General features: G+C 40.6%; 1 protein-coding gene across 1 annotated transcript in view; it reads right to left on the minus strand.

Annotated features, from left to right (window-relative positions):
• Positions 1–20,699, minus strand: part of LOC124612687 (ATP-dependent RNA helicase DDX51) — a 153,140-nt gene that overhangs the window by 54,974 nt on the left and 77,467 nt on the right. Inside the window, exon 7 of the mRNA XM_047141022.1 lies at positions 308–478. Coding sequence (XP_046996978.1) covers positions 308–478 — 171 coding nt within the window. The remainder of the gene's footprint in view (positions 1–307; positions 479–20,699) is intronic.

Here is a 20,699-nt window from a genome sequence, read left to right on the forward strand (position 1 = left end):
CGGCCCCTTTGACGTGGGGCACACAGGTTGAGATTGTGATATGTTTGAAGTACACTTCTGTGTATAGTTGAATGTCATTTACATTAACATTTGCAACAACCAAAAATGAACCTGAACTGCAAATTGGCTCATATTTGTTCATTTAAAGATAGTTCTTCCTTAAGTAGCTCTCAGTAAATATAAATCTCGGAAATACTGATCTTAGGGCATTTTTACTGAGCTTCACGGAAATATTTGTTACGTGTGGGTTCATTACAAAGTGGTTATCACTATAAAAGTTTTGGATGGCTGATAATGTAAAATTTACCTTTTTCCTGTGAAACTACTGATGTAAACAACTTAGGTTGGAACAATCCCAGCAGCTGCAACTTCTCAGGATCCTGGGAAAGTGTAGCAGAGAAGAGAAGTTTCTGGGGTGGAGGTCGCATTGTTTTAAGAGTTGCTGGTGTAAGTGGTGGAGGGATTGGCTGTTCGTCATCTAAAACATAAAAAAAGAGCATCCCTTATTTCTATCTTTATAAGGGTAAGCTGCTAAAACACTCAGCAAACAATGAAGATGAGCAATTAAACAAACACATGCATCAAGTGGAATTGTGGCTTACTGCACTGTTATAACTTTTGTTACAGAAAATATTGAAAACATTTTGTGTACATAAATAAGAACAATTATGCTAATGCACTAATCAGAACAATTATCAAAAACATGCAAATTAACCCACATGAAACATATATCCATTACAACAATTGTGGAAAGAATAGAAGAGCGCTAACCACTGTAAAGATGACACATCAAGAAGCAGACAGGTACAATGAAAGACTACCACACAGTTTTTCATATTGAGTGTCTTCAATCCAATGTGTCATCTTTACAGTGAGTAGCAATCTACCCCTTCTGTAATTGTTGATATTCCAACCTGACTTTTCATGGTTTGATTTATCCATTACAACCAGGTGAAATTACCTTGTCTACCAATATACTTGTATTTCATCAAATCAATTAAGTGATAACAGTGGACAAAAAAAGACTAATTAACTTTGAGACATAGAGCAGCCTTGCTCAGTAAAACATGTGACTGAGTAAAACACGGGACGGAACAGTTCTGCAATGCTACAGCAGTCACTGAGGCTTAACACTTTGTAGATGAAGCCCAAGCAAGCTCGTGCCACAACTTTGTGTTACAAAGACTGCACCAGAATATAAGTTGAACCGCTATTTTTTTGATGCGTTAGCCATCTATTGCTCAAAAAACTGAATTATGCATATAAGAACAATGTACAGATATCTCACTACCTGTCCCTTGACTGGTGCTGTCTTCTATTGTCAATTTCTAGAATTACTTGAAAGAAAAATTAGTGAACATAACAGATGTGATGTGAATGCTGAGCCAATACGATCACATTAATGTAATTTTGTGATTGAAATCATTATGTTTCATAGTCTGCTGTAATTCTGCCACAAATACTTCATGTATGATGAGTGAACAAGACATTTTGAAAGCTCAAGGGGAAGAAATCGCTCAATACTCACCTCGTACTTTTCACTATCAAAGAACTGAAGTATATATGAAAAATACATCTTGATGTTTGGTCTTCTCTTTAGCATGTATCACACTTGAAGATACATCAGTTACATATGTGCCTATAATGCTTTAGATAACAGCACAAATGTCGGTTTCCTAGGCTCGATATTCTTCTCAGTGGCTGGTCTCCAAAAAGTTAACAAAGTATATTGTTTCATTTGACTATCAACAGACACACGGATTTTGTATGAAATGAGGTGAGCTTCTGCTGTCATCTCTATTCTAACTGTACAAAGTCTTTAAGCATTTATTCACCTCTGTTTCTTAGATTTCATGTTGGCAGACCTTTGCACAAAGCAGGAAGCATGACTGGACAATGCTCTTACAAGGATTAGAGCTAAAACCCTTATCTCAGTTATTCTAGTCACTCATCACACTGAAATGCAGTTTGATGATGCGATCTGCAAGCAACACAAAACTTACACAGATAGTAAATAATTTCAGGTTATTTCTGTTTAAAAATCGGTTGTGATATATTTTTTATGAGATACTGTCCGCCCCTGATAGCTGAGTGGTCAGTGCGACGGAATGTCATACCTAACGGCCCGGGTTCGATTCCCTGCTGGGTCGGAGATTTTCTCCGCTGAGGGACTGGCTGTTGTGTTGTCCTTATCATCATCATTTCACCCCATTGACACACAAGTCGCCACAGTGACGTCAACTCGAGAGACTTGCAACAGGTGAACGGTCTACCCGACAGGGCACCCTAGCCACACACCGTTTCCATCTTACGAGATATTTAACAAGTGGCATCACACATTTGTTTATATACTTGGTTTCTTCTTAAATGGAAATAAGTGGTGCAAAAGTTGCAGACACTGTGGAAAAAGGCGCAAGTGAACAATAAGTCTGAAGTGTCACTTCATGTTTACTTTGCTTTGGAAATAGTATATGGACATTGTAGTATAACAAAACTAGCAACTGAAGCATCTAAAATTTCTCCGACATCCTATACACTCCTTTAGGAATGCAATGAAAGAGTGAAGAAAAATGTGCGTGACTTGAGGGAGAGAAGGCTACATCTCGTTGTTGATGATGATGACACAAGGCACGGAGAACAGCCTGGCACTGGACAACCATCTGTACTTTGTACATGAATCAGCCCAACATTTTCCTTAAAAATTTTGTAAAACTAGAGGCAACCTAACTCTGGATGGCTCTACCCAAATGTAAGTACAGAGCCTTATCATTATGCAATCATGATAGTCAAACAAGTCACGTGCCAAATTCGTAATTAATTCTCAGTTATTTCTACAATAGAAACAATCGAGAACAAAACATATTTCTTTCTTTTACTCCTTGTCCTCAACAACTTGGTGCTTTTACAGAGAGACTGATATTCAGCTGATGACAGACTTCTTGAAGTTTTGTGGGGGTGAACTAGTAGCTGCTCCATTTTGCACAGTGAACTGCTCACAAAAAGTTCAGAACCAATTTTGCAACTTGCACAGTTGTGTTCTTTTGATATGAAATCTCTCTCTCAATTCTCTTTCGAACACAGGAAATTGCTATATACAGCCATACTGCACAGAGTCTCCAAATGTGACAGGACAATTTGGCTCTGGTGCACTATTCAGTCTGTGTCATTTCAGCTCAGAATGTGTGTACACACTTACTTTATGCCAAGGGTTTTTGGCAAGTGAAATTGCTTACTAAATTGCTGTACACTTAAGTGATGTCACTTCCTTAGACCATTGCAATGAAACACACAATACAGAATGAAACACACAATACGGAAAATCTGTCCTTCACTGGTTACCCCGCAGACATACGATGTGGGCTGACAAACTGCTACCTGCAAATTGTGGTCTGTACCTATCATGAGGAGAATGCAACAGAACAGTAAGCTGGTTTCTTGCAGACAACTTGTGTGTGTGTGTGTGTGTGTGTGTGTGTGTGTGTGTGTGTGTGTGTGTGTGTGTGTCTGGAGGTGGACAAGGAAACACCTGGAATGGGACCCTGATCAATATTGTTCACCAACAAGTGCAAGATTTGTCTGATGCCTGAGGATCACTGCAAAAGAGTGTAAATGTACCCAGATACCAATGGGCATTCAGTCCCATTGATTCAGAAGGGTGGTTGATCAGCCATGTTTTGTGGTCACGCAGCTCTCAATATTGTCGCTGTTGTCTGCAGCCCAAATACAGGTACAATGCAGCTCTCCACAGATCACAAAGATGTCAACAAAAAGTATGTAGCAACTCAGGGAATGCAAATGCTACATGTCGAGTTGAATAATACCTCTTCCATGTGGCCCATGACAAGGTCAGCATAGGACGGCATTACCCTCATTCCCATACCTGTCCCCCTGGTTTGGTTGTATGCCTGACCCTGACATAGTAACCATTTAGGATGAGAATGCCTTAAATGTTATTTTTTCTCCCTCTCTCTCTCTCTCTCTCTCTCTTTTTTTTCGTTTTCTTTTTGCAGTCCTCCATGGAGATGTTTCCATCACATAAAAAGATAAATGACGCACACCATAAATTTTATGTTTTTCATTTAGGTTAAATGTTGAGAGCGAACTACTGACACACTCCTGTGCTTCTCTATTTTATGAATATGCCAGATGCATTAGGGTATTGCAATTTTTATTCAGATGAAATTAATCAATTATTGACAATATATAATGTAAACGGATGTTGTTGTTGTTGTGGTCTTCAGTCCTGAGACTGGTTTGATGTAGCTCTCCATGCTAATCTATCCTGTGCAAGCTCCTTCATCTCCCAGTACCTACTGCAACCTACATCCTTCTGAATCTGCTTAGTGTATTCATCTCTTGGTCTCCCTCTACGATTTTTACCCTCCACGCTGCCCTCCAATGCTAAATTTGTGATCCCTTGATGCCTCAGGACATTTCCTACCAGCCGATCCCTTCTTCTAGTCAAGTTGTGCCACAAACTTCTCTTCTCCCCAATCCTATTCAATACCTCCTCATTAACTTTAAATGCGAACATTTTTAGGTTAGGCTTTACCGTGACTGTTACTGACATTAAATGAAACAACAAGTTTACTGTTATCAGTCATCGTTTTATTTTTTTTTTCCACGACGCGTTTCGAAGGTTTAAACCTCCATCATCGGGTGGATTTACATTAGTTAGTATTTCATATGTGTGTATGTTGTGTTACGACATTTGGAGGAACTTGTGGCACTGCCTAGCGGAGAAACAAGACACTACTTCAGAATATGGTTTTGGATGACTTTTGACAAAAAATTAAACTGATATTTAATGGTAAACTTTAATAAGTAAACTAGAGTACCTCCAGTGGTCACAGGTTCCTTTTTCTGTCTTAACACTTCACATGTATACTGCCACATTTGTAAACAAATATGGCGTCTGGAATCAGCTGGGTGCAAGGTTCGTACAGCAGAAGAGAAGACATAATCGCAAAGTGCAAAGAATATACATTGTAACAACATTATTACAGAATAATCGTTTAAACCATATGAAGGTGTTTGTATTGAGGTGTTAAATATATGTGTGTGTACTTCAGGTGGTATATAAATCCAATTTTGAAAGGTTAAAACAGCTAAACATTCGTACTCGGTGATGCAATCAGGTGAAATGTTAAAATGGCTTAAACTTCATACTTGCTAATAACAATTAGGTAAAATGTTATAGGCTTGAATTAAAATGATCACATTGGCTACAGCAGTAAAATCATACATAGATGACACTCTTTGAAGAAAAAGAGAGAGAGAGAGAGAGAGAGAGAGAGAGAGAGGAAGGAGTGATTATATGAGAGCAAACATTTACACGGCAAGGAGTCTTAAGATTACATGTTGCATATATTAGCTGCCTAAAGGTTGGGGTAATACACTGGTTAATGTTATAAAATATGCAGATAGATATACATTTGTGCCAGTAGTTGATGTACATACAGTTTTAAGCTGACAGGGGCTACAAGCTGCTGGTGTGATGAATTATCTGTGAATGAGGTCAATCTCTTGTACTCTTGGCGGCTGTCAATATTTATGGTAAATATTAGGATATGTGCACGTGTGTGTGTGTGTGTGTGTGTGTGTGTGTGTGTGTGTGTATTTTAAGAGTGTAGGCAGTTGCTGAAAACAGAGATGATACTATTGTAAATATTGTCATTTTTGTCATTTAAGATGGATTCTGGTTGTTTCATTTGGTGTTTGTATATTTGGAGTGTTTCAAGGATGTCTAGTTTTCTACCTTTTGATTGGATGTGTAGGATGCTAATACTTGTGTTGTTAACATGGTGTTTTGTTTCATGTAGGTGGGTAGCTATTGCTGATGTGTGGTATTTTTTGTTTTTTAGTGCTGCCATGTGTTCCTTGAACCTAATCTCAAATGATCTGCCTGTCTGGCCTATGTAGAAGCAGTCACAGTCCATACATTCAATTTTGTACACACCTGTGTGATGAAGTGGGTTTCGTGTGCCGATGTTGTAGGGTAGCTTCTGTCCAATCTTGTTGTCTGTTGTAAAGGATATGCTTATACCTTTCCGTTTGAAGACATTAGCAATCTGGTATGAAATGTTACCCAGAAAGGGGATTGTATGCAAGGCATTTTCTTTTTGTTTTTTGTGTTGTGATTGCTTTGCCATTATTGAGTGTTATAGAGTGTCTATTATGGAGTTGTTATAGCCATTTTCAATAGCTGTTTGTTTTCTTATTTCAATTTCTTGATCACGTTTATCTTCTGAGAGTGGTAGTTGGATAGCTCTATTAATCATGTACTGGTATGCTGCCATTTTGTGAGCTGCGGGGTGGCAAGAGGAGTTGTAGATTGTAGTATGTGTTGTGGTAGGCTTCCGATAAATTTCAAACTGATGTCTGTTATTCTTTATTGTAATGGTAAGGTCTAGGAAATTTATACTGTCATCTTTTTGGTGTTCAACTGTGAATTTTATGCTTTCATGGGAGTTGTTGAAAAACTGATTCAACTCACTGATGTCATCTTTAGTGCCTTTGATTAAAGTTATGATATCATCTACATATCTGTAGTAGTAGATGATATTTTTGAGGAGGTGGTGATTGGAATTCAAGATTTTGTCTTCTAGGTTACTTATAAATATTTCTGCTAACAATCCGGAAAGATTTGAACCCATTGCCAGACCATCTGTTTGTTTGTAGATTTTATTGTTAAATTTAAAATAGTTGTGTGAAAGTGTGAATTCAAGCAGGTCCATTAGTTCTTTAATGTGAGTTGAAGGGATTTTTTTGTGTTTATGTAGGTTGGCATTAATTATTTGTAGTGTGGGATCTATTGGCACAGATGAATAAAGGTTTTGTATGTCGAATGAGGCAAGTGTGGCTCCGTCAGGTACTTGTATGTTTTTGACATATTGTGTGAATTCTGTTGTGTTTTTAAGTGTTCTCTCATTATTGAATGTGTATGCTTGTTTGAGAATTCTGAAAAGTATTTTATTGAGCTTGAATATTGGGCTGTTCCTACAGTTCACTATGGGTCTGATGGGGGTCCCACCTTTGTGTATCTTAGGTTGTGACCTAAGACAAGGTGCTTGTGGGCGCATTGTTACAATGTTTCTTGCTTCTTCGATGGTGAGTAGAAAGTTAATGTTGTTTGAAATGTGTTTAATCTCCTTTTGTATTCTGGCTGTTGGATCTTTACGTATTTCAGTTATGTTGCTGGTTTGGAAGAAGTCTAAAGTTTTTTCTATGTCTGTCCATTACAACAGTTGTGTTGCCCTTGTCAGCTTTTACAATTATTGCATTATTCATGTTTAATTTACGGTACGCGTAAGGGCTTCTTCTCTTTTCTTGTATGCTGGGAATGGTTTTGCAATTTCCTTTTCAATGATTTCGTTAATTTTGTGGCAGGCTGATATTCTGTCGGTTTGCTTCTTAAAGGCGATGGTCGAGATCTGTGTGACACAAGTGATGAGCTTCTCTTGGTTCTTTTGGTCCAGCGGAGCTTGAACATTGTGTTTCAAGCCTTTGCAGAGTAGTTGGTTGGTTGGTTGGTTGGTTTGGGGAAGGAGACCAGACAGCGTGGTCATCGGTCTCATCGGATTAGGGAAGGATGGGGAAGGAAGTCGGCCGTGCCCTTTCAGAGGAACCATCCCGGCATTTGCCTGGAGCGATTTAGGGAAATCACGGAAAACCTAAATCAGGATGGCCGGACGCGGGATTGAACCGTCGTCCTTCCGAATGCGAGTCCAGTGTTGCAGAGTAGTGCCTCTTCTTCTGCAGTAAATATTATGTTCGTGTTGTTGAGGAAAGGTGTGTAGAATGTGTGCTTCTTTTGGCTGTTTTGGTTCGGTTTGGAAGGCAATTGTTGCTTTATAAGATTGGCCAGTTTTTTCTTCTGTGTAGCTTTCGTTTTCTGTACGATGAACTCGGAGTACTCTTAGACTTTTTTGGTTATGGAATCATATTCTAACCTATGAAGCAACTTTCCCAATTGTAATTCTGCATTATAAAGCTATGTGTTGAACTTTTGTTTTTTAATATAAAGTTCTTTCAGTTCATTTTTCACCCAGAGTTTTCGTGCGATCTCCAGTGTTTTCTTCGCAGTTGTTGTGTTTGTTTTGATGTCAATCTTGACATAATTTAAGATGACGTTATTCTTGAAACAATTCCTATTGAAGTGTATGTGTTGTGTCGTTATTGCGACCTTTTCTGCACTGTTCTTGTACTCGAAAATAGCCTTGATTGCCTGACTGGGCAGATTAACTTTAAATGCGAACATTTTTAGGTTAGGCTTTACCGTGACTGTTTCTGACATTAAATGAAACAACAAGTTTACTGTCACCAGTCACCGTTTTATTTTTTCCACGACGCGTTTCGAAGGTTTAAACCTCCATCATCGGGTGGATTTACATTACTTAGTATTACATATGTGTGTATGTTGTGTTACGAAATTTGGAGGAACTTGTGGCACTGCCTAGTGGAGAAACAAGACACTATTTCAGAATATGGTTTTGGATAACTTTTGACAAAAAATTAAACTGATATTTAATGGTAAATTTTAGGCAGCTAATATATGCAACATGTAATCTTAAGACTCCTTGCCATGTAAATGTTTGCTCTCATATAATCACTCCTTCCTCTCTCTCTCTCTTTCTTCAAAGAGTGTCATCTATGTATGATTTTACTGCTGTAGCCAATATGATCATTGTAATTCAACCCTATAACATTTTACCTAATTGTTATTAGCAAGTATGAAGTTTAAGCCATTTTAACATTTCACCTGATTGCATCACCGAGTACGAATGTTTAGCTGTTTTAACCTTTCAAAATTGGATTTATATACCTCCTGAAGTACACACACATATATTTGACACCTCAAAACAAACACCTCTAAATGGTTTAAACGATTATTCTGTAATAATGTTGTTACAATGTATATTCTTTGCACTTTGCGATTATGTCTTCTCTTCTGCTGTACGAACCTTGCACCCAGCTGATTCCAGACGCCATATTTGTTTACAAATGTGGCAGTATGCATGTGAAGTGTTACGACAGAAAAAGGAACCTGTGACCACTGGAGGTCCTCTAGTTTACTTATTAAAGTTTACCATTAAATATCAGTTTAATTTTTTGTCGAAAGTTATCCAAAACCATATTCTGAAATAGTGTCTTGTTTCTCCACTAGGCAGTGCCACAAGTTCCTCCAAATGTCGTAACACAACATACACACATATGTAATACTAAGTAATGTAAATCCACCCGATGATGGAGGTTTAAACCTTCGAAACGCGTCTGGGATAAAAAAAAAAAAAAAAAAATAAATAAATAAAACGGTGACTGGTAACAGTAAACTTGTTGTTTCATTTAATGTCAGAAACAGTCATGGTAAAGCCTAACCTAAAAATGTTGGCATTTAAAGTTAATCTGCCCAGTCAGGCAATCAGGGCTATTTTCGAGTACAAGAACAGTGCAGAAAAGGTCGCCATGACGACACAACACATAACACTTCAATAGGAATTGTCTCCAGAATAATGTCATCCTAAATTATGTCAAGATTGACATCAAAACAAACACAACAACTGCGAAGAAAACATTGGAGATCGCACGAAAACTCTGGGTGAAAAATGAACTGAAAGAACTTTATATTAAAAAACAAAAGTTCAACACACAGCTTTATAATGCAGAATTACAATTGGGAAAGTTGCTTCATAGATTAGAATATGATTCCATAACCAAAAAAGTCAAAGAGTACACCGAGTTCATCGTACAGAAAACGAAAGCTACACAGAAGAAAAAACTGGCCAATCTTATAAAGCAACAATTACCTTCCAAACCGAACCAAAACAGCCAAAAGAAGCACACATTCTACACACCTTTCCTCAACAACACGAACATAATATTTACTGCAGAAGAAGAGGCACTACTCTGCAAAGGCTTGAAACACAATGTTCAAGCTCCGCTGGACCAAAAGAACCAAGAGAAGCTCATCACTCGTGTCATACAGATCTTGACCATCGCCTTTAAGAAGCAAACCGACAGAATATCAGCCTGCCACAAAATTAACGAAATCATTGAAAAGGAAATTGCAAAACCATTCCCAGCATACAAGAAAAGAGAAGAAGCCCTTACACGTACCATTAAGACTAAATTAAACATGAATAATGCAATAATTGTAAAAGCTGACAAGGGCAACACTACTGTTGTAATGGACAGAACAACATACATAGAAAAAACTTTAGACTTCTTCCAAACCAGCAACATAACTGAAATACATAAAGATCCAACAGCCAGAATACAAAAGGAGATTAAACACATTTCAAACAACATTAACTTTCTACTCACCATCGAAGAAGCAAGAAACATTGTAACAATGCGCCCACAAGCACCTTGTCTTAGGTCACAACCTGAGATACACAAAGATGGGACCCCCATCAGACCCATAGTGAACTGTAGGAACAGCCCAACATTCAAGCTCAATAAAATACTTTTCAGAATTCTCAAACAAGCATACACATTCAATAATGAGAGAACACTTAAAAACACAACAGAATTCACACAATATGTCAAAAACATACAAGTACCTGATGGAGCCACACTTGCCTCATTCGACATACAAAACCTTTATTCATCTGTGCCAATAGATCCCACACTACAAATAATTAATGCCAACCTACATAAACACAAAAAAATCCCTTCAACTCACATTAAAGAACTAATGGACCTGCTTGAATTCACACTTTCACACAACTATTTTAAATTTAACAATAAAATCTACAAACAAACAGATGGTCTGGCAATGGGCTCAAATCTTTCCGGATTGTTAGCAGAAATATTTATAAGTAACCTAGAAGACAAAATCTTTAATTCCAATCACCACCTCCTCAAAAATATCATCTACTACTACAGATATATAGATGATATCATAACTTTAATCAAAGGCACTGAAGATGACATCAGTCAGTTGAATCAGTTTTTCAACAACTCCCATGAAAGCATATAATTCACAGTTGAACACCAAAAAGATGACAGTATAAATTTCCTAGACCTTACCATTACAATAAAGAATAACAGACATCAGTTTGAAATTTATCGGAAGCCTACCACAACACATACTACAATCCACAACTCCTCTTGCCACCTCGCAACACACAAAATGGCAGCATACCAGTACATGCCCCTCCATTAACCACGGACCTTGCCGTTGGTGGGGAGGCTTGCGTGCCTCAGCGATACAGATGGCCGTACCGTAGGTGCAACCACAACGGAGGGGTATCTGTTGAGAAGCCAGACAAACATGTGGTTCCTGAACAGGGGCAGCAGCCTTTTCAGTAGTTGCAGGGGCAACAGTCTGGATGATTGACTGATCTGGCCTTGTAACATTAACCAAAACGGCCTTGCTGTGCTGGTACTGCGAACGGCTGAAAGCAAGGGGAAACTACAGGCGTAATTTTTCCCAAGGACATGCAGCTTTACTGTATGATTAAATGATGATGGCGTCCTCTTGGGTAAAATATTCCGAAGGTAAAATAGTCCCCCATTCGGATCTCCGGGCGGGGACTACTCAAGAGGGTGGCGTTATCAGGAGAAAGAAAACTGGCGTTCTACGGATCGGAGCGTGGAATGTCAGATCCCTGAATCGGGCAGGTAGGTTAGAAAATTTAAAAAGGGAAATGGATAGGTTAAAGTTAGATATAGTGGGAATTAGTGAAGTTCGGTGGCAGGAGGAACAAGACTTCTGGTCAGGTGATTACAGGGTTATAAATACAAAATCAAATAGGGGTAATGCAGGAGTAGGTTTAATAATGAATAAAAAAAATAGGAGTGAGGGTTAGCTACTACAAACAGCATAGTGAACGCATTATTGTGGCCAAGATAGACACAAAGCCCATGCTTACTACAGTAGTACAAGTTTATATGCCAACTAGCTCTGCAAATGATGAAGAAATTGTTGAAATGTATGATGAAATAAAAGAAATTATTCAGGTAGTGAAGGGAGACGAAAATTTAATAGTCATGGGTGACTGGAATTCGTCAGTAGGAAAAGGGGGAGAAGGAAACATAGTAGGTGGATATGGATTGGGGGGAAGAAATGAAAGAGGAAGCCGCCTTGTAGAATTTTGCACAGAGCATAACTTAATCATAGCTAACACTTGGGTCAAGAATAATGAAAGAAGGTTGTATACCAGGAAGAATCCTGGAGATACTAAAAGGTATCAGATAGATTACATAATGGTAAGACAGAGATTTAGGAGCCAGGTTTTAAATTGTAAGACATTTCCAGAGGCAGATGTGGATTCTGACCACAATATATTGGTTATGAACTGCAGATTGAAACTGAAGAAACTGCAAAAAGGCGGGAATTTAAGGAGATGGGACCTGGATAAACTGAAAGAACCAGAGGTTGTACAGAGTTTCATGGAAAGCATAAGGGAACAATTGACAGGAATGGGGGAAAGAAATACAGTAGAAGAAGAATGGGTAGCTCTGAGGGATGAAGTAGTGAAGGCAGCAGAGGATCAAGTAGGCAAAAAGACGAGGGCTAATAGAAATCCTTGGGTAACAGAAGAAATATTGAATTTAATTGATGAAAGGAGAAAATATAAAAATGCAGTAAATGAAGCAGGCAAAAAGGAATACAAACGTCTCAAAAATGAGATCGACAGGAAGTGCAAAATGGCTAAGCAGGGATGGCTAGAGGACAAATGTAAGGATGTAGAGGCTTGTCTTACTAGGGGTAAGATAGATACTGCCTACAGGAAAATTAAAGAGACCTTTGGAGGGAAGAGAACCACTTGTATGAATATCAAGAGCTCAGATGGCAACCCAGTTCTAAGCAAAGAAGGGAAGGCAGAAAGGTGGAAGGAGTATATAGAGGGTTTATACAAGGGCGATGTACTTGAGGACAATATTATGGAAATGGAAGAGGATGTGTATGAAGATGAAATGGGAGATAAGATACTGCGTGAAGAGTTTGACAGAGCACTGAAAGACATGAGTCGAAACAAGGCCCCGGGAGTAGACAACATTCCATTAGAACTACTGATGGCCTTGGGAGAGCCAGTCATGACAAAACTCTACCATCTGGTGAGCAAGATGTATGAGACAGGCGAAATGCCCACAGACTTCAAGAAGAATATAATAATTCCAATTCCAAAGAAAGCAGGTGTTGACAGATGTGAAAATTACCGAACTATCAGTTTAATAAGTCACAGCTGCAAAATACTAACGCAAATTCTTTACAGACGAATGGAAAAACTGGTAGAAGCGGACCTCGGGGAAGATCAGTTTGGATTCCGTAGAAATGTTGAAACACGTGAGGCAATACTAACCTTACGACTTATCTTGGAAGAAAGATTAAGAAAAGGCAAACCTACGTTTCTAGCATTTGTAGACTTAGAGAAAGCTTTTGACAACGTTAACTGGAATACTCTCTTTCAAATTCTGAAGGTGGCAGGGGTAAAACACAGGGAGCGAAAGGCTATTTACAATTTTTACAGAAACCAGATGGCAGTTATAAGAGTCGAGGGGCATGAAAGGGAAGCAGTGGTTGGGAAAGGAGTGAGACAGGGTTGTAGCCTCTCCCCGATGTTATTCAATCTGTATATTGAGCAAGCAGTAAAGGAAACAAAAGAAAAATTCGGAGTAGGTATTAAAATTCATGGAGAAGAAGTAAAAACTTTGAGGTTCACCGATGACATTGTAATTCTGTCAGAGACCGCAAAGGACTTGGAAGAGCTGTTGAATGGAATGGACAGTGTCTTGAAAGGAGGATATAAGATGAACATCAACAAAAGCAAAACGAGGACAATGGAATGTAGTCAAATTAAATCGGGTGATGCTGAGGGAATTAGATTAGGAAATGAGACACTTAAAGGAGTTTTGCTATTTAGGAAGTAAAATAACTGATGATGGTCGAAGTAGAGAGGATATAAAATGTAGACTGGCAATGGCAAGGAAATCGTTTCTGAAGAAGAGAAATTTGTTAACATCGAGTATAGATTTAAGTGTCAGGAAGTCGTTTCTGAAAGTATTTGTATGGAGTGTAGCCATGTATGGAAGTGAAACATGGACGATAACTAGTTTGGACAAGAAGAGAATAGAAGCTTTCGAAATGTGGTGCTACAGAAGAATGCTGAAGATAAGGTGGATAGATCACGTAATTAATGAGGAGGTATTGAATAGGATTGGGGAGAAGAGAAGTTTGTGGCACAACTTGACTAGAAGAAGGGATCGGTTGGTAGGACATGGTTTGAGGCATCAAGGAATCACAAATTTAGCATTGGAGGGCAGCGTGGAGGGTAAAAATCGTAGAGGGAGACCAAGAGATGAATACACTAAGCAGATTCAGAAGGATGTAGGTTGCAGTAAGTACTGGGAGATGAAGAAGCTTGCACAGGATAGAGTAGCATGGAGAGCTGCATCAAACCAGTCTCAGGACTGAAGACCACAACGAACGAACGAAATGCTGTTTGTAGTAGCTTACCCGCATTCCTATTTATTATTAAACCTACTCCTGCATTACCCCTATTTGATTTTGTGTTTATAACCCTGTAGTCACCTGACCAGAAATATTGTTCCTCCTGTCACCGAACTTCACTAATTCCCACTATATCTAACTTTAACCTATCCATTTCCCTTTTTAAATTTTCTAACCTACCTGCCCGATTAAGGGTATCTGACGTTCCACGCTCCGATCCGTAGAATGCCAGTTTTCTTTCTCCTGATAATGACGTCGTCCTGAGTAGTCCCCGCCCGGAGATCCAAATGGGGGACTATTTTACCTCCGGAATTTTTTACCCAAGAGGACGCCATCATCATGTAACCATATAGTAAAGCTGCATGCCCTCGGGAAAAATTACGGCTGTAGTTTCCCCTTGCTTTCAGCCGTTCGCAGTACCACAACAGCAAGGCCGTTTTGGTTAATGTTACAAGGCCAGATCAGTCAATCATCCAGACTGTTGCCCCTGCAACTACTGAAAAGGCTGCTGCTCCTCTTCAGGAACCACACATTTGTCTGGCCCCTCAACAGATACCCCTCTGTTGTGGTTGCACCTAGGGTACGGCTACCTGTATCGTTGAGGCTCGCAAGCCTCCCCACCAACAGCAAGGTCCATGGTTCATGGGGGGATAGATAAGATAAAAAATCTACTCACCAAGCAGTGGCAGGAGAACACACACACACACACACACACACACACACACACACACACACACACACAACCAAGGATATGTTATAGTGCTAATTCTCATCTGTGGAGTTCTGAGAAACTGGTGTCTGGGGGAAGAATCCAGGTGGTGTGTGTGGTGAAGCAGGCACCAAGGTCATGACTGTCATTTCGTAGAGCACGCTCTGCAACAGGATGTTGTGTGTTGCCGATATACACCCTCCGCCTATGCCCATTCATCCTGTGTTGGGTGGTGGTCATGCCGATGGCTCCGAAAGCTTGTAAAAATTAATCCTTTTTGTGTATGCGTGTTCTCCTGCCACTGCTTGGTGAGTAAAATTGTTATTCTGAGATACAGACGTGAAGTGGGAATGATTGCATTCATCAATGCGTGAGCGTAAAGGATGTCATTCATTTACATAGAAGTGTATCTGAATTTTATTCTTCTGTACTGGTAATATTTTTTTTTTTTAAATGAAATACGCAATAAGGCTGAGAGAGAGAAACACCAACTTTTCTGAATTGCGCAGGTGGGCGGCACTCTTGCTACAAGATATATCATTCAAGTTATTCTCCTGGCCTCATTCTTCGCTACTCTTTGCCTTCCACCTCACTACTCCCACTACAGTACACACATGAGTTTTATCCTGCAAATGCACCTAGAAGTCCTTTTCTCTTCTCTACTCCTCTCCCTCCACACTGAGCATAACCTCCCAATGCTGCATCTAGCAGCACTATAGCCCTAGCCTGTTCCTGCATGTACCCCCAGGCAGCACTATCATCTTCCCCCTAACCCACAACCCCTTCCCCTCCCATCCCATGGCTCCTCTCTTATCCCCACCACCTGCCCCAACAGATTGCTGCTCATGTAAGAGCCAGTCGCAGTCAAAATGCATTTTGCAGGTTAGAAAGGAATTTATGTAACTTTGTGCATAAATATTACCGGTGTCAGAGTTTATTTCAGTGGCTACACTTGCGATCCTTAAATCTAAAGTACTTCAGAAGCTATATCAGAGCAACTGGGGCACAGTACATACCAAATGCATTGCTACTGGAAGAATATTGGCAAAACATTGAAATGATGTTGGTTAAATGTCACTTACATGAAAAATAACAGTGAGCTCCACCATAGCAATATTTTCCAAGGGGAAAGACAACAGAATCCTGGACACACCTAAATACTGATTTTGCAGGACCATTTCTTGGAAGCTACTGGCTCATCATTACCCGTTCTTTCTTCAAATTTCCATTTGCAATACAGATATTACTGATACCTTCAACTAAGGCTATTCGGGCTTTGGGAAAGGTCTTCTCTATTAGAGGATTGCTGAAATCTACTGTCACTGACAATGGAACACATTTTCTTCTCACGTATTTAAATTATTTTGTGAAACAAATGGCAATTCTCATGTCAGGGCTGCACTGTTCAAATCCTGAGGCCATAAGACTCGGCGAATGATTAATATAAATTTTCCAGTTGTGTGTGGCAAAGCTGGTTTGACAGTAAAATAATGACAATGGTGTGCGGGCACCAGGCACAGTCATAGAACAGTTTGGCAATGTCATGTTTAAAATTAAACGCTCACACGGTATCATAATATGTCTCACGGACCTCCAGATGCAGTTGGCAGCTGCTCCCTGCCAGCATCTCCTGGAACTGGCCCCAGTGGCAATAGATGGAAGTGTATGTTGTGCCTCACACCTCAGACCAGCCTATGGACATTAAAATGGCAAACACTTGACCAGCCTCTCCCTCACCCTGGTTTTGCTCGAGTTTCTGAACAGTGCCATGAGTGAAAGCCGGGGAAGCAATGCATGTGCATCTATTTAAAATGCACACCAGCAGGCATGGAAGTGGGAAGCTAATGTTATTGGTTATTTCATATTGTGTTGCCATATTTCTGTTCTTGTGCTACCCTGTCAAAGGAACTGTTTACTTAATAATCTCAGTGTGCAAATGCCATTTTTATGGAAGTACAGCAAGGAAACACTTTTGTGCTACCGTGGATGTTTGGGCTAAATTAACAGTAACTTTCAATTATTACATTGACAACCACATATATATATAATTTAGAAATAAAGCAGACCACTCACCAAACAGGGTGAAGAGTTGTGTCATCCACCCTCCCCCCCTTCCCCTACATACACAAAAGGAAGAAAAACTTGCTAGTTTTCTGGCTTTTGGAACCAATCCTTTGATAAGCTGAAGTAAATGCGCGCATGCGCACGCTCTCTCTCTCTCTCTCTCTCTCTCTCTCTCTCTCTCTCTCTCTCTCTCTCTCACACACACACACACACACACACACCTGTGCTCCTACATAGTGCTGCATCAAGGATTTATTCATCTACTTCTACATCAGCATCTACATGATTACTTTGCAATTCACAACCAAGTGCTTGGCAGAGGATTCATTAAACCACCTTTAAGCTACTCTTTATCATTCCACTCTTGTACAGTGTGCAGGATAAACGAACACTCAAATCTTTCTCTTATTTTATTATGATGATCACATCTCCACGTGTAGGAGGGAGCTAACAAAAGATTTTCACACTCTGAGGAGAAAGATGGTGATCGAAATTTTATGGGAAGGTCCTGTCGCATTGAAAAATGCCCTTGTTTTAATGACTGCCATCCCAATTCATAAATCATACCTGTGGAACTTGCTCCCCTATTTTATGATAATACAAAACTAGCTGCCCTTCTTTGAACTTTTAAATGTCCTCCATTAGTTCTATCTGCGGTGGATCACACACTGCAGAGAAATACTCGAGAAGAGGCCAGACAAGCATAGTGTAAGCAGTGTCTTTGGTAGACATGTTACACTTTCAAAGTGGTCCACCAATAAATCAGTCTTTGGTTTGCTTTCCCCACAACATAATTTATGCGATCATTAAATCAAACAATGGAAAACCCAGGATGGAATGTAACAATATTGTGAAAAGGAAAGTTGCTACTCACCACATAGCGCAGATAGGCACAACAAAAAGACTTTCACAAAGAATAGCTTTCTGCCAGTAAGGCCTTCGTCAAAATTTGACAGCAAACACACACACACACACACACACACACACACACACACACACACACACGACTGCAGTCTCAGGCAACAAATTTCTTGTACTTTATCTTTTCAGTCTCCCACCATCTTCCCAAGTCCCACTGTCCAGCCACAGAGGAGCATTCCCCTCGTAACTCAGTAGCACCCAGCACTGGCGCAACTGAATTACATTCTCCGCCAGTGTTTCAACTACCTCTTGTCGTGCTCTGACTTGAGGAATGTCCTGTCCACTATCCTTCCCATCCCTTCCACAGTGGTATTCTGCCGTCCACCGAACCTACACAATATACTCGTCCATTCCTACACATTCCCTGCTCCCAACCCCGTACCTCATGGCTCATACTCCTGTAATAAAATTAGATGCAAGACCTATCCTATACATCCTCCCACCACCATCTACTCCAGTCCGGTCATTAACATCAACTACCCCATCAAAGGCAGGGCTACCTGCGAAACCAGTTGTGTGATATTCAAGCTAAGCTGCAACCTTCGTGCTGCATTCTATATGGGCATCACAACCAACAAGCTGTCTGTCCACATGAACGGCCACCGACAAACTGTGGCCAAGAAACAAGTGGACCACCCTGTTGCTGAGCACACTGCCAAACATGACATCCTTCATTTCAATGACTGCTTCACAGCCTGTGCCATATGGATCCTTCTCACCAACACCAGTTTTTCTAATTGCGCTCGTGGGAACTTTTCCTGCAATATATGCTACTTTCCCGTAACTGTCCTGGCCTCAACCTTTGTTAGTCCTCTCCCATCCAGCTCCTTCTCTGTTCCTATTCTAGCACTACACAGCCCTCATTTCTCCATCACACTGACTTTTTACTTCCTCCTCTACTGTTACCCCCCCCCCCCCCCCCCCCACCTCTCCGCTCCCTCCCTAACCTCCCGACTGCACATAGCTCCCTGCCCTCTTTCCACCTCGTCCTTCTGTGCTCCCCAACAGCACATCACTGCCCACCATGCCTAACCCTCCCTTACCCCCAGTTGCCACTCCCATCATGCACCAGTACAGCTGCTCGCAGTGTGGCCTCAGTTGCCTGAGACAGCAGTCTTGTGTGTGTGTGTGTGTGTGTGTGTGTGTGTGTGTGTGTGTGTGTGTTTGCCATCTAATTCTGACTCAGATACCAAACATACATTAGAACATAAATGGTTAAAAACAGAGCATTCAGTCAGAAAATAGTGAACCGTCAAAGGTTGATGACAATGAGTACAAAGTGGTGAGGGATCATCACTTAACAAATTATGATAACTAAAACAACAGTGCCTAAAACAGAACCTCTCCTTGAGGCGAGAGGGCTGAGAGGAGGTCGGTCAAGCAGCCAGTAGATGTTTAATCCCCTGGAGCTTGTTCCCATGAAGGGAAGCCCAGTGGTGATGCCAAAGTAACACCACCTGCCAACAGATGGTAACATGGAGATAATAGGAAGGAACGGGAGAACTATTGAGTCAATGCAGGAGAATTGTAGCCTTGGCAGCAGTGTCAGCAGCCTCATTCCCATCAGACCAATGTGACCAGGGACCCACATAAACATCACAGTGGCTCCCTCAAGAGTGAGCAAATAGAAGCAAATGGAGTCCAAGAAGAACACAGGCTTCCACATGAAGCCAAGGTGGTGAAGGGTTCACACCCATCGGGAAAGTGGCAGGTAGTGTGAAGTTAAGATGCTGGAGCAATAGCTGAAAGCAAATTCCAGGAGGTAACAGAGAAGTGGGAAGTGCCCATAAAAGTCATCAAAGAAGGAGGCATGGGATGGGTGACCAGGCATGGCAGACAAATGGTTGTGTATCTGCCAAAGAGAACATCACATAGGTATGACAATGCTAGTTTGGCAGCTTCTGCATAGATACTCTCAACCAGGCTAGTGTAAAAGGCACCAGGGGTCGAACAGATTCCACAATGGTGGACTGTATTTGCGTAAGTTGGATGGATGGGAAGAAGCATAAACAAAACACAAAATCTAGTTTTGAACAGACAAGGGATTGGTACAAACCAAAGAAAGGTAGTCCAACCTGCTCCCCAGGAAGTACTGCTGAGGACATGTAGGACAGTGAGGCACTGGGTATAGCGAGCGACACATGGGGCGACCAAGGCAGTTTCCTATCAAGCATGAGCATCAGGAATTTCATAGTTTCAGCAAACAGAAGAACAACAGTCCCAAGGTATAAAGACACTGGAAGAAACCCGCTGTGCTGCCACAAATTCATACAAAGTTTTGTCAGTGGAAAAGCGAAAGCCATTTCAACACTCCACGAGTAAAGACAATCAAGACATTTCTGAAGGCGCTGCTTAAGACTAGTCTGTGGAGAACTGCAAAAGATCACGAAATTGTCAACAAACAGGGAGCCAGAGATGCCCAGCAGGAGACAGGCCATAACAGGGCTAATGGGGATAGCAAAGTGGGCAATGCTCTGGACATAGCCCTGAGGCACTCCACTTTCCAGGATAAAGGTGCCCCAAAAGACAGAAGCCACACCTACCTTG

Source organism: Schistocerca americana, chromosome 4 (genome assembly GCF_021461395.2).
Source record: "Schistocerca americana isolate TAMUIC-IGC-003095 chromosome 4, iqSchAmer2.1, whole genome shotgun sequence".
NCBI lineage: Eukaryota > Metazoa > Arthropoda > Insecta > Orthoptera > Acrididae > Schistocerca > Schistocerca americana.